The sequence below is a fragment of the Amphiprion ocellaris genome, chromosome 1 (genome assembly GCF_022539595.1).
Source record: "Amphiprion ocellaris isolate individual 3 ecotype Okinawa chromosome 1, ASM2253959v1, whole genome shotgun sequence".
NCBI lineage: Eukaryota > Metazoa > Chordata > Actinopteri > Pomacentridae > Amphiprion > Amphiprion ocellaris.
In genome coordinates, this window is record NC_072766.1 from 42,612,368 (window position 1) to 42,633,264 (window position 20,897).

At 39.3% G+C, this 20,897-nt stretch overlaps 1 protein-coding gene across 1 annotated transcript; it reads left to right on the forward strand.

The window, feature by feature from the left end:
* The first annotated feature begins 1,046 nt into the window (after positions 1 to 1,046).
* On the forward strand, positions 1,047 to 17,594 carry LOC111581437 (potassium voltage-gated channel subfamily G member 4-like). Its single transcript, XM_055007433.1, has 3 exons — positions 1,047 to 1,338; positions 5,225 to 6,072; positions 13,611 to 17,594. Exons 2-3 carry the CDS (start codon positions 5,314 to 5,316, stop codon positions 14,439 to 14,441), a joined length of 1,590 nt encoding a protein of 529 aa, XP_054863408.1. The 5' UTR covers positions 1,047 to 1,338; positions 5,225 to 5,313; the 3' UTR covers positions 14,442 to 17,594.
* Positions 17,595 to 20,897: the final 3,303 nt, after the last annotated feature.

Here is a 20,897-nt window from a genome sequence, read left to right on the forward strand (position 1 = left end):
TTTGGGCAAGTTCTTAAAAATTTTATACATATTTCAGTCAAGTTGGACAATAGCTGAGTGAATTTATGAGTCAATGTAGACATCTCCATCAGTCAGTTTGGACCATTTTTCAGTCAATTTTGACAGTTTTGGTCAATTTGGACCATTTTTACATCATCTCGGGCAACTTTTGAATATTTTTAGATGTACTTCCAGCCACCTTGGTGTGTTTTTGATCCAATTTGTGCACTTTGTTTTACGTAATTTGGCCAATTTCCACAGTTTTTGAATCATTATTGAAATTTTTCAGTCACCTTGGAGTAGTGTTGAGTAAATTTGGACTAATTTTGAGACTGCTTTAACAGTTTTTGCGCCAATTTGGGCAGGTTTTTATTAATTTTAGACATGTTTTTAGTCACTTTGGATAAGGGAATTTATGTCCATGTAGACATCTCTTCAATCAGTTTAGGACATTTTTGAGTCAATTTTGACAAATTTGGGCAATTTATTGCATCAGCTTAGGCAACTTTTGCGTTCAAGTCAATGATTTTCTTCTTCAGATCTTTGCTGAGCTCCTCAGACTTTCCCCCGTAGTGTTTGAGTCTAATGAGTGGATTTAATGGTTCTATTTAAACTGGATCAAAGGAGTCAGCAGCTGTAGTCGACTGGAATCACTCAGGAGAAGAAAATGCTATTAACACAACTTTCGACATCATCAAAACTGATCATTTAAGTGGCTGTATGTATATTTTTTACCCATATTTCCAGAACCTTTAATAAATCTATAGACAAACCAAAATTCATGTTTGTTTTATGCAACAAAGATTCAGGTTTCAGTGATTCCATCTTAAATTCAGAGTTCTAGGAGTCGCTGGTCTTTATCGGTGGATGGAAACTTCAGTTCATGTCTGTATTACTAAAAATCAAATGTCAATATAAGGTGGTTTGAAATGATTCTGTAAATGATCACAGAGGACTCCAACATTTCACTAAAAGTCGTCCGTTTTTAATAAGTGCGAGTTTTTACAGTGCAGCTGAGATCTGGGAGGAGCGGAGAGGAGGAGGAGGATGAAGAGGAGGATGAAGAGGAGGATGAAGAGGAGGATGAAGAGGAGGATGAAGAGGAGGATGTTCTGCTGTCAGATGAATCCAGCCTCAGCTCTCCGCGGCTCCGTCACACCGTCTCTCCTCCTCGGTTCTTCCTCCGACCGGAGCTCCGGAGCCGCCGGTGGCTCCGAGCGCTGCCAGCCCGGGATGCTGCACCGACTCCCGGCCAGGACGCAAAGTTCACCCCGGCGGAGAGGAGCGGAGATCCGCGGAGAGTTCACGGACTGAAGAGGACAAACTGCGACCTGAGAGGTGAGAATTTACACCACACTTTACTGCAAATGTGGACTTTTTATTCTAAGTGCATCAACTTTTATTAAACCTTTAGTTCTCTGAAGACTTTATGCTGCAAAACATTTAATTTTCTCAATTTCTACAGCTTCAGTTTAACAGCAGGATGGAATAAAAGCTGATCTCAGGTCAGAAAACTGCCCAAAAATACACTTTATGTTTAATATACTGTGTAATACTTTAGTAGAGGATTTAATTCTTAAACAGAAACAGTAAAAATACTTGATTCCAGAGAGTAGAAGTACTGCAGAACTGTCTCTGAGTATTAGTGGATTATTTCATGAAGCAGCAGTTTGGATTTTATTCATCTGGAACTGCATCATATTTATCAGATAAAGCATCTAGAAGCTTTAAAAGAATCCAGTAAATGTTGAGTTTAAAGATCCACCTGCTGGAGGAAACAGGAAGAAGCAGCTTTTAGTCCACCTCTTGGATTTGAAATAGAAAAACAGAATAAATCAGATTAAAATGAAAAACTCTAAACCATAACATCTGTGATCAGACTTTAGTGGTGAAATATCTGTAAATACTAAACAGAAACTGTCCACATGTCATTCATAGGTGAATTTCTGTTTATTTACATTTAGGAATTGTTATTAATGAATGATCAGCTGATGTTGGTTTTATTCTGAATGTAGTGAATCAGAAAAGAAATGCTAAAAATACATTTTCCCTTTAGTTTAGTTCAGTATTTTTATGTAAAAAGACACAAACGCTCATAAAAATAATTTTGCCATCACAGGAAAACTTTCATTTATTAATTTTAAACAAGAACAGTTCAGTTTTTACAGCTATAATTATAATAATGACACAAATGCTCCGTTATTTTATTATCTACAGGTGAAATTTTACTCATATTACAGGTCAAAGATGCACATTTTCAGTTATTTTATAGCTTTATTTAACATTTACATTTTTTACGTTGTAGATTTATCATTAACATACAGAAATGTCCTGTTTTCACCATAAAATAATAGGAAATGTTTATTTTTTTTAAAATTATATTAGCGTCTGATAAACAGAACAATCATAACAATATAATTTGCAAAATCAGTTTCTCAAAAGATCAGTTGTGAGTAATATTTGAATATAAAGTGCAATATTGTTCCACTACTGATTTATTATTTATTTTTTTTAAATTTAATTTACTTATTTTTTCTATATTTTGTGTTGTTGCTGTTTTTATTAGTCGCTGCATTTATTCTTATATTATTTTAATTTAGTTTTCTGGGTTTTACTATTAAATGTCATGAAAATTTTCCCGTTTTTAAACTATTTTTGCTCTATTAAATTATAGAAAATGTAAATAAAAGCATTCTAGAGAAAAAGACAGCATTTAAAAACAGGATATGTTCAGTTTTCAGCCCAGATGTTCTGTTAGAAATGGAAAATATTTAGATTGTTGTTATAGAGTTGCTGTTAAAACACAGAATGAGGATTTATTTCTGTTTTTTTTCTGGGTTTTCTGGCTTCAAACCAGAAAAACTGAATATTTTTTAATCTAAAAAGTTCTAATAAGGTTTGTCTTTAGTTCCCAGAGGGTTCTCCTCAAAGGTCAAACATCTGAAGATGTTCTGTTTGCTGATAAGTCCTCGTTCTGTTCTGCCTTAACGTTCTTAACGCTGATCTGAGAACATCCTTCTTTTATCTGTGGAACGTTGTGGGAACGTTATTGAACCGTTTCCTCAGTTACTGCAGGAGAAACGTCTCTCACGTTATTAATGTTGTCCTATTATGTTCTTAAAAACATTTTGTGAAAGTTGTTTGTTTGTTGCCGTGTAATGCCGTCTGTTTCCATGACGACCGTCTCCAGGCATCCAATTTCTGTCTCGGCTCACCTTTAGCCTTGCAGGATGATTTATTTAAAACGACGAATACGCCTGAAATCTTCTTTTTAATGTTAGATTTTAACTTTCAAATGTCATCAAAGTCAGGCAGAGTTTCTGTTTAAACATTCCCACAATGTTGGGACAACATTGTGGGAACGTTTAAACAGAAACTCTGCCTGACTTTGATGCAGAACGTATAAAAACCTCAAAATGTGTTTTTAATTATGTGAAAAATGTCGTTTAAACTGACATTTGCTCCCTTTAATCACCCTTTGATGGTGATTTTAATCCTGTAGAACCTGATTTAAGGTCACCTGAGCTGACAGAGTTTATAAAGACAAACACCTGAGATTATTAAAGATCCGACGGTTTAAACTGCAGACATCACACTGATGAGGCTGTTAAACCTTTTTTTTTTTTTTTTTTTAATCTCTTGAGTGTGAAATCTGGCAGCAGCAGGATTCTTCAGAGTCCAACCGAGGAGTCAACAGTTCTGGAAGCTGCAAAAACGTCTAAAACATGTTCTCAGTTTGTCTTTACGGGGTGTTGATGAGGAAAAAAACTGTTTTAGTCATTTATAACTAAACTGCAACACAAAGTGAAAGTCTGAACGATAAAATCCACAGAAGAGAAAGTCATTTTTACAGCATCAAAAATCAATTCAAACAAAGAAAAAGTTCCCAAATAACCTGTTCTGACTAATCACCTACCAACATGCTGATATGAGCCTTAAAGTTTACCCACAATGACCATTTTAAAGTTTTCTCCAGCCCCATATTATAATACTTCCACCTCCGTGCTTCACTGTCAGGACTTTGCATCCACTGTGGTAGTCCTGGTCAGAACCAACACAAATTAACCACAAATTAACACTAAACCACCTCAAAGAGACACAAAACCAGCCTTGAAAATTTTCCCAGAATGCATTTTTTCAAGTTTTTACCGTCTTTAGATAGAAAGTCATCCAAAAATCACATAAAAACTTGTCCAAAATTATCCAGTATTGTTCAAAATAACATGTAAATAGTCAAAAATTACTTTAAAATTGTGAAAAATAACTTAAAAACTGTCCAAAAGTCCTTACAAACTTCTTGAAATGATAGAAAATGATCCAAAATTACCCAAATGTGTAGAAAAATAGTCAAACTTTGTTCGTGGACTCAACATTTGTTCAAAATCACATGAAAATCCGTCCAAAATGAAAGAAAATTTGTCCAAAATTAGTGTTTATTTTGCTCTAGCTTGCTCTGACATTTTCTAAACATTTTTTTCAAGTTATTGTGATTTTTTTTTAACCAATTTAGGACACATTTTGAATTGTTCTTTGTTGTTTTAGTCAAATTTTAAGTCATTTTGAACCAAAATTTGTTCATTTTGGAGACATGTTGTATGGAAGTATTTTTATATTATTTTAGGACCTTTCATTAATGGTTTCCAGTAATTTATCAATATTATTGGTCAGTGTTTTCATATTTTCAATACATAATGTATACTATACAAAAATATATTCCACATTATGTATTATTTTCCAACATTATATTAATATTTCAGGACATTTTATTCATATTTATGAGCATGATATTCATATTTGCAGATGCTTTAATTATGTTTTTGACCAGTAGATTTATATTTTCACACATTTTATTCTTATTTTCAATAATTTTAATATAATTTTAGCCCTTTTTATCTTTCAATAAGAACATTTCCAACATGTTTTGATGCAGAAACATAGATTGTCCAGAATCGTGAACTCGTCTTGTTTTCAGTTTGTGAACATTAATTTGGCTGCTGCTGAAACAAAAGGTGGTTTCACGTATCTAAGTGAAATTATTTTAGTCTTTGGTTACTTTTAAATACTGAACAAGAGTAAGATTTGATCCATGAGTTCAGTCAAGCGTCCTCCAGTTCCGTCACTAAAACAAACATCAGAGGATCCAGAATAGAACCCTGTGGAACTCCACATCGGTGTTTTTATGTTCTCTGATCTGACTCTACACTGATTCTGTTCCTCCTCTCAGTTCTTCTTCATCTCTGGGGATCCTCATCACTTCCTGTCAGCTGGACCTAGTGAAACCTCCTCTGATTGGTTGCTCCCCCCGCCGCCAGGATGCCCATCATCAGCAACGCCAACAACGACTTCAGCACCTACTCTGTCAGCAGCGATGACAGCAGCCTCGACCGCTTCTTCACCGAGATCCCAGAAACCGAGACCCTCAAAGGCGTCTACTTCCAGCGGGCCCAGCGGCTCCGCAATCCGAAGGCCTCCTACGTGGTCGACCACACCCTGCAGGTGCTGGTCAACGTGGGGGGGAACCGCTACACCTTCCCCTGGAGCACCCTGGAGCAGTTCCCCCAGAGCCGGTTGGGACGCCTGCGGTTCTGCACCACGCCGGAGGAGATCGCTCGGCTCTGTGACGACTACGACGAGACGGCCCGGGAGTACTTCTTCGACCGGAACCCGACGGCCTTCCGGGTCATCCTCAACTTCCTTGCCGCCGGGAAGCTCCGCCTCCTTCGGGAACTCTGCGCTGTGTCGCTGCATGACGAGCTGGACTACTGGGGCGTGGACCCAGGTCACATGGAGCGGTGCTGCCGGCGCCGCATGATGACCCGGGTGGAGGAGGTGGCCGACAGGGAGCGGAAGGAGGAGGAGTGGCGGCAGAAGAGGCTGGTGCTGAAGAAGACGGCGCTGCAGGCGGACCAGGGCCGGCGCCGGCTGGTCGCCACCCTCAGGGAGGTGATGGAAAACCCTCATTCTGGGCTGGCGGGGAAGGTGTTCGCCTGCCTGTCCATCGTCATGGTGATGGTCACCGTCATCAGCCTCTGCATCAGCACCATGCCGGATCTGAGGGACGAAGAAACCAGGGTCAGTATGAAGCCAGCAGGTAGAGCTGGTAAACACATGAAACTCTCTGTTAGCGGTTGTAGTGCAGCAGCAACAGAAGGTTTATCTGAAAGGAAAAGGCCTCATTAAAGCTTCATTTCTGCTGCATCAGATTTAGTAAAGACGCAGTTTAGAGTCTGAAGGCTCAGTTCTATTGGTTCAATAACTTATTTGTATTTTGAAGAATCACATCAGAAAAACTTTAACAGAAAACAAATCCCAATTTCACAAAAAGATTTAATTGAACTAAAATTTTTATAATCACAACTATGATTGTCCATCCAGAACAGCCCTAAAATATCATGGAATGTAAATATAATGGAAATATATTTTAAGAAATTAATTTATTTGAAGGTTTATTATTTTGAGCTTAAGTATTTCAGTACAATTAAAAACGATATTTAAATCCTGAACGCAAAAACATCAAATTTAAAATTTCAAAACAAAATTATTAGCGTTAGCATTAGCATGAGCAATATCCTGTGCATTAGAAATACGAGCATGAGCAAAAGCATGAGCATTAGCATTAGAATTAGCAATAGCATGGGAATTAGCATGAGTGTTAGCATGAGCGTTAGAATAGCATTAGCAAGAGCATTAGCATGAACATGAGCGTTAGCATTAGCATGAGTGTTAGAGTTAGCATTCTAATTAGCATTAGAATGAGCATGAGCATTAGCATGAAGGTGAGCCTGAGCATTAGCAAAAGCATGAATATTAGCAGTTTCATGAGCATAAGCATTAGCATGAACAGGATCATGAGCATAAGCATTAGTATTAGCATGAGCATGAGCACAAGCGTGAGCAGTAGCATTAGAATTAGCAATAGCATGGGCATTAGAATGAGTGTTAGCATGAGCATTAGAAATAGCATTAGCATGAGCATTAGCATGAACATGAGTATTAGCATGAATGTGTGAGCATGAGCATTGGCAAGAACATTAGTATTAGCATGAATGTGAGCATTTGCATTAGAATTAGCATTAGAAATAGCATGAGCATGAACATGAGCTTTAGCAATAGCATGAGCAATAGCATGAACGTTAGCATGAGCATTAGAATTAGCATTAGAAATAGCATGACCATGAGCATTAGCAATAGTATGAGCTTTAGGGTGAACTTTAGCATTAGCACAACATATTGCATTGACTGTATCAGCAGCTGTAGAATAAACTCCACTGTTGGTCAAATACTCACTAAATGCTTCTGAAACTGTCCAGGTAAGTTCAGGTAGGAGACGGGATTTTATGTTCTGAACTCAAGATGAAGAAAAATGAAATTATCAAACCAGTTCATTAAGTTACATCAACTAGGATTTAGTTTTAAATCAACTAACGCAGAAACGTCAGTTCAGATTTCACACAATATTAATTTGATGCAATATTATTGAGTCAAGACGACCCATTAAATGAATGTTTGCATCTAAAACGTTTATTTAAATCAGGAGCTCAGAATTTGTGTCTTAAAGTTAAGCATTTAATTCAGTCGTAAGGAAAGGTCCTTTGACATATCCATACCAAAATACCAGCTAATGAATGGAGGTTTATAATGCTAAGCTAACGGTGAATCTGTTTCTAGAAGGTGATTAGAATGAAGCAGTTTCATTTTGTTGCAGCCGACAGATTCCAGATCAGATTCTGACTCACCATGTTCAGGCCGTTTCTACTGCAGGTTTCCAGATTCCACTCTGACCTGCTGGCTGACTGTATTTCTAAATTCTCCAAAGTGTCTCTGATCCACTGAGGGAGCTTATTATGGGATATTATCAGGTAGAAATGTAGCTTCAGATGAAATATTCAGGGTTGATTAAATGTCACTAATTGATATTTTCCGTGTTAGTAATGACTCCAATAAGCAGCTCCACAGACGCCTCCTGGTTTTGTTCGCTGTGTTTTTGTTCTTGCAGGACGTTTAAAGCGATAAACGCTCTGCTTGATACCTGCTGCACCCAGAAACACACAGGAGAGCTGATATGCAAATCAGACTGTGTAGGCTGGAAGTGAAAAAAGACACTCAGGCCAACGAGATGCCAAACTATCTGAATATTATCTACAGGAAGCTGCTTCTCCCTCGGCTGGACAAACTAGAATAAACTCATATTAATGCATATTTAAACCTCTAAAAGCCTCTTTAATAACAGTTTTGGTTCTGAATCAGGATCTTATGATGCTGAAAGCAACATGGAAACAAAAACATGACTGAAAAATTGAATAAAAACATTTCCATGGACGCACATTGTGTCTCCGTATGGGATAAAAATCATTTTAAAAATTGCTTGAAGCTGAATTTTTAAAATCACAGTTATGATTCTTCATCCAGAACAGCTCAGACATGATGGAACTGCTGCCTAAAATATCACATAACGTAAATATAACCTAAATATAACGTAAATGTAATCTAAATATACCATAAACATAATGTAAATATAACATCAATATGGAGTTAATATAACATGGGCATAATGTAAATATGAGCTAATGCGAAAATAGCATGAGCATTAGCATGAGAATTGGCATTAGCACTAGCATTAGCATGCGCATGAGCATTAGTAATAGTGTGAGTGTGAGCATGAGCACAAGCGTCAGCATTAGCATTAGCAATAGCTTGAGCCTGAGCATTAGCATTAGTATGAGCTTGAGCATTAGCATTAGCTTCAGCATGAGCATTAGCTTCAGCATGAACACTAGCATTAGCATGGGCATGAGCATTAGTATGACCATTAGCATTAGTAAACAGCATTAGCATTAATATGAGCATTAGCATGAGCACAAGAACTAACATTAGCATGAGCAATAGCATGAGAAAGAGCATGAGCATTACTATTAGTAAACAGCATTAGCGTGAGCATTAGTAAGCAGCATTGGCATTAGTATGAGCATTAGCATGAGAACTATTAGCATTAGCAATAGCGTGAGCAAGAGCATTAGCATGAACATTAGTATGAGCATTACCATTAGTGAACAGCATTAGCATTAGTGTGAGCATTAGCATGAGCACTAACATTAGCCCCATGCAGCAGAAAAACATAGTCCATTGACTCTTGCCGCTAGAATACCTTAGAGTTAACCTTAATCATAATCTGTGGTTTTACCAGATTTTAAAACAACAAAATCTAAAATCACATAAATCAGAGTCATGCAGCAGACATCAGTAAATAATCTGCAAGTAATATTTAAATTAGTCGTAAATTTAAAACCCTAAAACTAGTTTTTATTCAGTTTAAGTGGTATAAATCAAAATCTGATGCTTTAAATGTGAAACAAAGAAAAGTGGCCCGAAGGTGACATTTATGAAATATATATGAATTTTACCAAGAACCAATAAACAAATCTGAAATGATTATTAAAAGCAAAATCATTAATTAGGTTCTTAATGAGTGAAGGAGCGGTTTTCTTCTGCTCTGAACAGAGAGTTCCTGCAGGACGGTTGAAGTTATTATCAGGATGAAGAAAACATTTGGAGACGTCAATCGATTCGTCCCCAAAGCGTCTGCAGACGTTTAATCACCATGATAGGAAATCAAAGTTCAGACGGGAACTCAAACACAAAATACAAAGTTGTTTTCCAGGATCCGGCTGATGTTTAGATGTTACGGCAGGTTCAAAGAGGCTCAGGAGCAGGAAATGACACGGCAGTCAGATTGACGTTTTAGCAATGCTTTATTTACAACATGATGATTAATACAGGAACCGGAAACAGAACTCAAACTCAGGAACTAAGCTAAACCAAGAAAACCAGAAACCATATAGTGGTACGGAGGAAAACTACACGAGGATGAGAACTTAAACTACGGTTAACCCACGTATGGTATAACCAATAGGAGAACAACTGAAAATACAAGGAGAAAAAAAAAAAAAAAAAAAAAAAACTTAACCCAGCCTAAACTCTAACCCTGAACAAAGATCCCCAGACTAAAAATTATTTTATGCAAAGCATAAAGCAAATAATATTAATTACAGAACACAGACGGTAATAATTCAACGTATAAAATACTAAACTAATAGTCTGGTGATACCAAGGCTTGGAAACTTAGCTGACGAGTAGGAATCAGTCCTTGGCCTGGCTTCTCTCTGCTCTCTCCCTTTTCAGGAACTCAACACATGGAAGGTAAGTAGTCGTCCAACAGTTCATAGAAGGTAAGTATTTCTCCCAGAGTGTTGTGTCCAGATGAAGCCTGTGGTTCCCAGGATGAAGCTGGTGAGAGGTGGAATCCTCCCAGAACAGAATCCAAGGCAGAGCAGAGAACCAGCAGACTAGAAGATCCCAGAACCAGCAGGCAGGAATCAGCTGCACTAAACACAGAAAACAGGATTAATAAAAGTCCAAAAGGCTGGTGGCAAAGACAGTTCTACTCCCTGTACTGACTGGAGATTAAACCATGGTCCAGCTTTGAATGAAGGCTGCAGTCTGCTTTTATGGAGACGCCCAGAGACCAACCACTCAGTTCCACCTGCAGCTCATCAGCTGATTAACATGCAACACACCTGCTGCCTGCTTCACCATGAACACACCTGGGAGAGAGAGAGAGAGAGAGAGAGAGAGAGAGAGGGAGGGAGGGAGGGAGGGAGGGAGAGGGAGGGAGGGAGGGAGGGAGGGAGGGAGGGAGGGAGGAGAGAGAGAGAGAGAGAGAGAGAGAGGGAGGGAGGGAGGGAGGGAGGGAGGGAGGGAGAGAGAGAGAGAGGGAGGGAGGGAGGGAGGGAGGGAGAGGGAGGGAGGGAGGGAGGGAGGGAGGGAGGGAGAGAGAGGGAGGGAGGGAGGGAGGGAGGGAGGGAGAGGGAGGGAGGGAGGGAGGGAGGGAGAGAGAGAGAGAGAGAGAGAGAGAGAGAGAGAGAGAGAGAGAGAGAGAGAGAGAGAGAGAGAGAGAGAGAGAAAGAGAGAGAGAGAGAGAGAGAGCAGGGCCGAGCGAGGAGGAAGCACTACCACAGCCTTAAACTGTCATAGTGACATTAGACTTTATTTAAAGATCCTGTGAGGAGATCTTCATGTTTTTATGTTTCTGGATGTCAGCAAAAACTGAGTGGATTTAGAACTAGAAAGCAAAAATCAGATGAACTAAGAACAAAGGAAGCAAAACTAGAGCTAAGAAAAGTGGAACTGAGTGAAACGTAAACCTGATCATAAGATAATATATATATAATAATAATAATGTAATAGCGCAGAAATATTCAAAACAGTGACAACGAGGAACAACCTATAGAGCAAACATGCTGGACATCAGGATGACTGAGGTTGAAACTCCTGCATGAGGGTGTTTGGAGTTCAGTTTTGCGTTTTCCTGGTGAAGATGGAGGAGGTGTTCAGGGCTCATGTTGGCTCCACGCTGCAGATTAAAGTATTGATTGTTGCTGCTGAAAGCTGCCCTTCAGCCTTTTCCTCATTAAGTGCCGTCAGAAAAGCTCCAACGCTGTAATTTCACTCGTTTCTGTCGCCCTGCTGTTCCTCGTTAGAAGAACTCTGAGTCACACTGAAATGGAAATAGATTTTTTTCTCTCTTTAATAATCGGCTCCTCTTTTAACATTCAGCGCCACAGAATCCATTTAAAGCTTCTGCAGCTTTTTGCTTCATACAAACTCTGACCTGAAACCTGAAAACCATCGATGCAGTGAATTCAGACGTTCATTTCACCGCTGACAGGAACAAACATTGATTTACTGCAGCTCTGAGGTTTACTGAATTAGTTCTACTCCATTTATTTACTTTCAAATTTCCATGAAATAAGGTTAAAAATCTCCATTTTTATCAAACTAATACATCAAATCAATCAGGCATGGAAAAAAAAATCTGTATTTCCATGAATAAAGTGGCCGTAATTGAATTTATTTAGCTTTATAAATCACCAAAAACCCGTTTTTTTTTTGTTTAAATGAAGTATTCAGAGAGACTCAGTATAAACATTTAATTTTTTAAATCAATATATAAAACCACAGACACATTTTACATCCTGTCACTTGTGGAAAACACAATGAAGTCCAGTTCTGGTGTTATTTATTGGAACATTTCCAGTTCATGCATCTTTATAATTCATATTTCAGAGGAAAATGTTTTATTTGACAATTAATTTGTAGAAATAAGAATTAATAATCAGCAGTAATTCTATTAAATGTTTTGCAGTTTTCACTGTGATAGAGGCTGTAGACAGCGTTAATTAAACATAAACTTTGCATAATAAAATACACATGAACTTTGGACTTTATTTTATTCATTTTATTGTTTTTATGTTGTTAAACTCTATTCTGTATGTTTTCTTAATTTATTTTTTGTCTTTTTTGTCTTTTTTTGAGGATTTTATTGTATTTTTTATTCATATTTATAATTTTATTCATTTCATGTTTTGTTTATTTAAAAATATTTTTAAATATATTCTTTTTGAATCTATATTTTGTTTGTCATTTCATCAGTCTCTTATAAAGAACTTTGAAGTGCTGCTGGTGTTTCTCACTGGGGCTGAATTTTTGTGTTTTAATGAAATATCTCATCAGGTTTTTAGGATAAATTGTTGTAACTTTGATGATATTTTAATATTAATTTAGTGATTACAGCAGGTCAAAAAAATCATTTATTTTACAACCAAATTTCTAGACAACCAGTGACCTAACCCCGACAGTAATCTGGATCTGTGCTCATTAGTGAATGCTAGCATGCTAACATGCTAATCCAAGATGGTGGACACAGTAAATGCAGTGATGTCGACTCTTTTTGTTCTTTATCATTTTTCAGATCGACTTAATTTCCTTTTTTGACTCATTAAGCTCAACATCTTTTATTAGACCCTGTTTCCTTATTAACGCAGGATTTTTTGCTAAGTTTCAATCCGATGCAGCGCTAAAGATAATTTCCTGCTTCCTCCAGTTTCCACAGACCAAGTAGAACTACTTAACTAACTAACCGTAGGAGCTTCAGTAGAAATCAACTGGTCTTCTCTTGAAGGTTGTTGAAGTATCCCACAGGTTAATGTTAAAGCAAGGAAGCTAAGAGGGAAAATGATCTATGGGGAAAGTAGCTAGCAGCTGCTAGCTGTGTTAGCAACACAGCTAGCAGCTGCTAATCATTGTTATCTAAAAAACATTAACATACAGTCAGACAGTCAAGATGGCAGTACCTGAGCTATGTGAAGTAATGTAATTAGCATGTTAATGCTAATGAAATAGCTGGCAAGCTGAGATCTGCTGCCGCTGCAGGAAAAAATCCTAGAGTAAACACTGCAAGGTAAAGTAGTTTATAGGGAGTGCCTGGATAGCGCCCCCTATAAACTATATATAAACCCCCACATATAGGGGCTGGTCCCCGATGCAGCGACCCGGGTTTGATTCCCGCTTGCAGCCCTTTGCTGCATGTCTTCCCCCGACTCCTCTCCTTCCTTCCTGTCTGTCTCCACTGCACCTATAAATAAAGCCATAAAAAGGAAGAAATCCAGTTGGTTTCGACTGAATCTCCGACGATCCCCATGACCTGGATGACTGAGACAGACTGAGCTAACTAGCCCAAATAACTGGTTAAACTGGTTTGTTTGTGTCTGCAGGGCGAGTGCTCCCAGAAGTGCCACAACATGTTTGTGGTTGAGTCCATCTGCGTTGCCTGGTTCACGTTGGAGTTCATGCTTCGCTTCATCAATGCTCAGAGCAAGCTGGCGTTTGCTCGCGGCCCGCTGAACATCATCGACGCCATCGCCATCCTGCCGTACTACGTGTCTCTGGTGGTGGACGTCCGGGACCCGTCGCAGGAGGATGTGATCATGGGCGCCGGCCGAGGCTACCTGGACAAGCTGAGCCTGATCCTGCGGTTGCTGCGGGCGCTGAGGATCCTGTACGTGATGCGACTGGCCCGCCACTCGCTGGGCCTGCAGACGCTGGGGCTGACCATGCAGCGCAGCATGCGGGAGTTCGGCCTGCTGCTGCTCTTTGTCTGCGTCGCCGTCACGCTCTTCTCGCCGCTGGTCCACCTGGCCGAGAGCGAGCTGGCCCCGTTCGCCTCCTCGCACCCCCACCACAGTTTCAGCAGCATCCCGGCCTCCTACTGGTGGGCCATCATCTCCATGACGACGGTAGGCTATGGCGACATGGTGCCGCGCAGCATCCCCGGCCAGATAGTGGCGCTGACCAGCATCTTGAGCGGCATCCTCATCATGGCATTCCCGGCCACCTCCATCTTCCACACCTTCTCCAGGTCCTACCAGGAGCTGAAGCAGGAGTACGAGCGGCTGTGGAAGGAGGAGCGGGATGAGGAGGTCGCGGCCGAGTCCGAGGAGAGCTGGACCAAGGCGGAGCTGTCAGCTGACGGGATCACGGCCAATCAGGACAATGATGGTGTGACGTCAGGAAACACTCATCAGTTACCATCCACAGCGTTCTAACAGAGTCCTGATGTGTGGAGATTCTTTAAAAGTAGATTTAGACTCCAAACACCTGGACTCTCAGTAGACTTCAGATCTGTTCCATGTTCTGGGTTTACCATCTTCCAACAAACTATCTGCTGAGATCAGGTCACATTTGAATATTTTTCTGTGGGTAGAAATCAACTTCAGTAGTGATCAGTTTCTACTGAAGCTCCTAGAAAACCAGTGAGCTCTGCCTCACAGTAATCTAGATGCTCATTAGTGAATGCTAGCATGCTAACATGCTAATCCAAGATGGTGGACACAGTAAATGCATTGATGCCGATTCTTTTTGTTCTTCATCATTTTTGAGCTCAACGTCTTTTAATAATCCGTTTCCTTCTTAACGCAGAATGTTTGGCAAAGTTTCAAGTCCGACACAGCCCTAAAGATATTTCCCTGTTTCGTCCAGTTTCCACAGGCCCCGTAGGACTAACTAACTAACTAACTAACCATAACTAACCATAGATGCTTCAGTAGTAATCAGCTGGACTTCTCTGGTAGATTCTTTTTAAGTATCTACCAGAGAATTCCAGTTGATTTCCACTGAAGCTCCTAGAAAACCAAGGACCTCCCCCTCACCGTAACCTGGATCTGTGCTCATTAGTGAATGCTAACATGCTAACATGCAGTTCATGCAGAACTGAATCTTTACTAGGCATTAGATTCTCACTTATGGCTGGTAGGAGACACTGTGTTTGTGGTGCACTGCTGCGATTGGCCGATGGACTACAATTAAAGATGGCTGCCAGGTCATCCCACTGAACCAAAGTGAAGCTGAAATATTGTGGAAACAGCTGCAGCCATCTTGTTCTGCTGATTTACAACCACAGTCTGTGCAGCAGTGACCAGGAGGGTGGAGACATATTATTGAGGCCCCGCCCATACATGCGGACACAGCCCCTAAACCTAACGTAGACCAGCCGCCACCATCTTGGCTCTGATGCTTATCATTTTCTAGATAACAGTTATTATTACCTGTGCGTTATCAAGCTAGCTAGTTGCCTATCAACTACTTTACCCCGTAAATTGTTTGGGATCTTAGCTCGCTAGCTACAACATCTATATTAAATTGCTATTTATGTTAGCTCACGTAGCCCAGCTGTATGCTGATTATGTTCCAAATACCAATAATTAGCAGCTGTTAGCTGTATATCTAGCAGGCTAACTGTCAACTACTTTGCTCTATAGATTAGTTGTGATCTTAGTCTGCTAGCTTTAACATTAGCATTAACTAACTAATTACGTTAGCTCATATAGTTCAGGTGCTGCAATTTTTACAATGCTAGCTGTAAGCTGATCATTCTCCAGATAACATTATCTAGCACTAGCTAGCTAACTACATATACTCTTCTTCATAGATTGGTTCAGATCTTAGCTTGCTAACTATACCATTAGCATTAACATGCTAATGACATTACTTCACATAGCTCAGCCACTGCCATCTGGACTGTCTCACTGTATACTAATGATTTTTAGATAACAATGATTAGTAGCTGCTAGCTGTGTTACTAACTAGCTACATGGCAGCTACTTTTCCCCATAGATCATTTCTGCTCGTAGCTTTCTAGCTTTAATATAAGCACTGCACTGCTACGGTAATTATATTTGCTCACATAATTCAGGTGCTGAGATCTTGACTGTCATGGACACTGGCTGTTTGTTAAACAGATTCTAGATAATATTCATCAGTAGCTGCTTCCTGTCTACCTAGCAAACTACATATCAGCCACTTTACCTCCATAGGTCAGTTGGGATTTTAGCTTGCTAGCTATACCATTAGCATTATATACTTCACATAGCTCAGTCACTGCCATCTGGACTGTCTCACTGTATGCTAATAACATTTTAGATCACAATGATTAGTAGCTGCTGGCTATGTTGCTAACTAGCTACATGGCAGCTACTTTTCCCTATAAATTGTTTCTGTTCTTAGCTTTCTAGCTTTAACATTAGCATTAACCTGCTAATTAAATTAGCTCACATAGTTAATCTGCCACCACTTTGACTGTCTGGGCCACTGGCTGTTTGCTGATTACTTTCTAGATAATATTTATTAGTAACTGCTGCCTGTCTAGCTAGCTAGCTAACTACATATCAGTTACTTCTCACCATAGATTGGTTGGGATCTTAGCGTGCTTGGTATAGCATTCCCATTAACATGCTAATTACATTACTTCACATAGCTCAGCTGCTGCCATCTTGACTGTCTCACTGTATGCTAACGATTGTTTAGATAACAATGATTAGTAACTGCTAGTTGTCTTTTCAGCTAGTTTTCCCCATAGATTGTTTCTGTTCTTAGCTTTCTTGCTTTAATATTAGCATTAACTTGCTATTTATATTAGCTTATGTAGTCCAATTGCCGCCATTTTGACTGTCCAAGCCACTGGCTGTTTGCTGATTACTTTCTAGATAATATTTAATAGTAACTGCTTTCTGTCTAGCTAGCTAGCAACATAGCAACTACTTTTCACCACAGATTGTTGGGATCTTAGTTTGCTAATCATAGCATTAGCATGAACTTGCTAATTACCAAATCAGTAAAATGTGAATGCAATAAGAGCTTAATGTTGAAGAAAGCAGATTTAAAAAAACATTAAGACAGATTTTAGTTGACTGTTTAGCTTCATCTGCTAACATGGAGGTTGACGACCAACAACCGGATGTTTTGGCTTCACCTCTGTAAAGTTCTCAGTCTGTGAGTTGGACAGTTAAAGACGTCTGTTTCTTTGCAGCGTTTGGACCAACAGGAAGCTAGTTAGCCTCGTTAGCTCGCTAACACCTACATCCTGGCAGCTACTGCTTCTTTCTGAAGTCAGTTTAAACTCAGAGTGACTAATACAGCAACGCCGCTGTTTCCTCCTGTTTGTTTCTCTTCACGTCTCCTGAATGTCACACTTTCTCCCTCGGTTTCTGGAAGTCGTCCTTAAACGCCCCATCAGAGCAACGAACACTTCAATGTGACGGATGACAGTGGGACAAACCAGCGTCTGTGGAGCTGCAGATCGATGCAGCCTTCAGGGCCAGAAAGTCATTTCAAATGTGATGGAGACCTTCAGCTGACCAGTTTATCCTCCTGTAGCTGTTTCTGTTTCAGCCTGTTTTTAAATAAAAGACTCCCGGATGGTTTCTGTTGTTTCTGTTTGTTCAGACGGTTTGTTCTGCTGCTGCATAGTTTAGATTCTAGGACAGAAAAATACTGAGGAGGAGAGGTTTGTTTACTGCTGCCGTCCCTGGAATAAACACCAAAAATACAGATTTAGTCTGTCACAGAAAATCTGAGGCACAATGTTCAGAACGTTTATTAACCCTCAGAACTCCAGCTGCAGGTCTAAAAAAGCCTAAAACCAGGTCTAAACCAGGTCTAAATCAGATCTAAAATCAGATCTAAATCAGGTCTACAATCATGTCTAAAACCAGGTCTAAAACCAGGTCCAAATCTGGTCTAAAACCAGGTCCAAATCAGGTCTAAAACCAGGTCTAAATCAGGTCCAAAACTACGTCTAAAACCAGGTCTCAAAATAAAAACAAACATCCATCCATCCATCCATCCATCCATCCATCCATCCATCATCTATACATCGCTTAATCCTCATCAGGGTCATGGGGGTGGAGTCTGTCCCAGCTGACTGAGGGTGAAGACAGGGGACACCTGGACAGGTAACAGTCTATCACAGGGCTACACATAGAGACAAACATTCACACCTATGGACAGTTTAGAATAATCAATTAACCTCAGCATGTTTGTGGACTGTGGGAGGAAGCTGGAGAACCTGGAGGAAACCCACACATGTACAGGAGAACATGGAGACTCCATGCAGAAAGACCCCAGGAAGGCCGGGATGCAAACCAGGGATCTTCTAGCTGCAAAGCAAAAGTGCTAGCCACTACGCCACTGTGCAGACCTATAAACAAACATTGATTATTTATTTTACAAAATTTGTCCAAAATGTGTTCAGACCGACTTATTTAATCCAAGGTTACTTAAAAATTGTCCACAGTTCGTCCAAATTTACCTAAAATGACTCAAAACTTGTCCAAAATGCATGAAAATGTAAAATATGTTCTATTTTTTCTTCACTGTAGTTCATTTTTCAATCTAAAGTTCAGCAACATGAGAAGGAGAGAGAACTCAGAGATGTCTTGAAACCAGAATAAAACAGATTAATTTCATTGATTTTATAATTTCATGTAAGCTTCCTGTGACTGTAGATAAAGATCTTAAAGACATGTAGCGCCTCCTGGTGGCCGGTTGCAGTTTCCATCCATCCATTATCTATACACCGCTTAATCCTCACTAGGGTCATGGGGGGCTGGAGTCTATCCCAGCTGACTCAGGTGAAGGCAGGGGACACCCTAGACAGGTCACCAGTCTGTCACAGGGCTACATACAGAGACAAACAATCACTCTCACATTCACACCTACGGGCAATTTAGAATGATCAATTAACCTCAGCATATTTTTGGACTGTGGGAGGAAGCCGGAGTACCCGGAGAAAACCCACGCATGCACAGGGAGAACATGCAAACTCCATGCAGAAAGATCCCGGGAAAGCCGGGACGTGAACCAGGGACCTTCTTGCTGCAAGGCGAAAGTGCTAACCACTACGCCACTGTGCAGCCCGCCGGTTGCAGTTTGAAACTAATAAATATCAACTCATTAAATAAACAGAACAGCAGTTTCAGTTTTAGCAGTTGCTTTGCTACTATGAGGTCAACAACAATCCAGGCCAAAACCAGGTCTGAATCAGTTCTAAAACCAGGTCGGAACCAGGCCAAAATCTGGTCTAAAACAAACAATAACTGTTAAATAACAGTAAACTGTAAAAAATCATAAATAAACTTGAATATTTTCCAGCAGTCTGTAAGTATTTCTACTTTCTATAGTTCCATCTTCAATGAAACGTCTTCAGGATTGTCGTAGCTGCACTAAAGTTCTCTGATCTATATTTATATCCTGATCATTTATATTCTGGTACTAATTAAAGAAACAACAAGAACCAACACTGAACCTCTGACTCCTGTTTCTGAGATATTTGATGATTATTTCACTTCTTTTCTCTTTAATGTTCAACACTTTCAGGATCTTCTCTCTGCAGATTCATTCAGACTGAAGAAAACATTGAAGCTGGTTGTTTCCTTCACAATAAAAGCTGCTCATATAAACCTCTAACAGAACTGAGCTGATGGAGCTGCAGCGCCACCTGCTGCTCACACTGGGTTAAATCACATTCAACTTTTAGAAGATGGAAAATTCACAATATGTGCATTTGAATGAACTGATTTTAGTGTTTTCTTTGACATAAATAAAGACGTTTCCACCATGAATTGGTGAATAAAAACAGAAAATCCAGTGAAAGTGAAGTGACCAGAACTTCAACCTGTAAGAAATAAAGTTTTATGTTTTTATCTGGTAGTGATAAGTTTATTTAAAGGTTGAGAGTTTAGATGATCAAGCAGCGACACCAAACTAATGAATAAATAAACCACACAGAACCCTAAATAGAAAAATAAAGTTTTTATTCAGAATTACAGAAAATATAACATATAAAATATTTGAAATATTGTCCTGAAATGATCAGAGATAAAAAAGTCAAATCTGTTGTTATTTGAGGAGAAACTCAGTAAAATGTGATTTAAATGTGAAGAAGAAACTAAAATCTGCTCTATAAATGATCAGTAAACAGAAAAGACAGAATTCCTTTTTAAAGACGTTCATGGTGTCGGTGAGGCGGTTGGAGCTGCTCTGAATTCAGCCAGTCGTCTCTGAGACCATTCCCAGTCAGGATCCACACAGAACATTTTCCCATTTTTAGTCGTGACTCTGCAACGAAACAAAAAAAACATGTCAGAAATAACCTCAGTACTTTTACTCAAGTACATTTTCAGATATTTATGCCTATGTATATATATATATAGATATATACTTTGTGTCGTATGAGTATTTTTACTGAAGTAAAATCACAATTTCTGTGTATTTTTATTTAGGGATATTGCTGTTATATGAGTAAAACATACAGATTTCAGGCTTTTTCCTAATAAAATCTTGTTGTTCAATGATTTCATTCCTTAAAAGTCACAAAATAAAAACTAAAATAAATAAATTAATGGAAATGTAATTACAGCAGATTATTTATCTTAAATGTACGGTGCAGAAATAGTACAATAGTAGTAATAGTTGGAACGACTTAATTTTTTATAAATAATCAACTAGGGATGTCCAATAATATCGACCCACCCATATTATCGGCCCGATATTGGCATAAAAATGCATTATTGGTCAATATCCTTATCGTTTTTGTTTTTTGCCTATCATGAAAACCGATTTTAAAAAATGCCTAGATTTCGCCGGCATTTACCGGCGCACAAATGACACGTCATCAAACTGCGTCCTGAAGCTGTTAACAACCGTGTGATTTCTGATGTGCAGCG

Bases quoted from the DNA above. Each gene is read 5' to 3' on its own strand.
- LOC111581437 (XM_055007433.1), top strand. From the start codon at position 5,314: ATGCCCATCATCAGCAACGCCAACAACGACTTCAGCACCTACTCTGTC. The intron at 6,073-13,610 runs GTCAGTATGAAG...TTGTGTCTGCAG, and splicing joins TGAGGGACGAAGAAACCAGG to GGCGAGTGCTCCCAGAAGTG.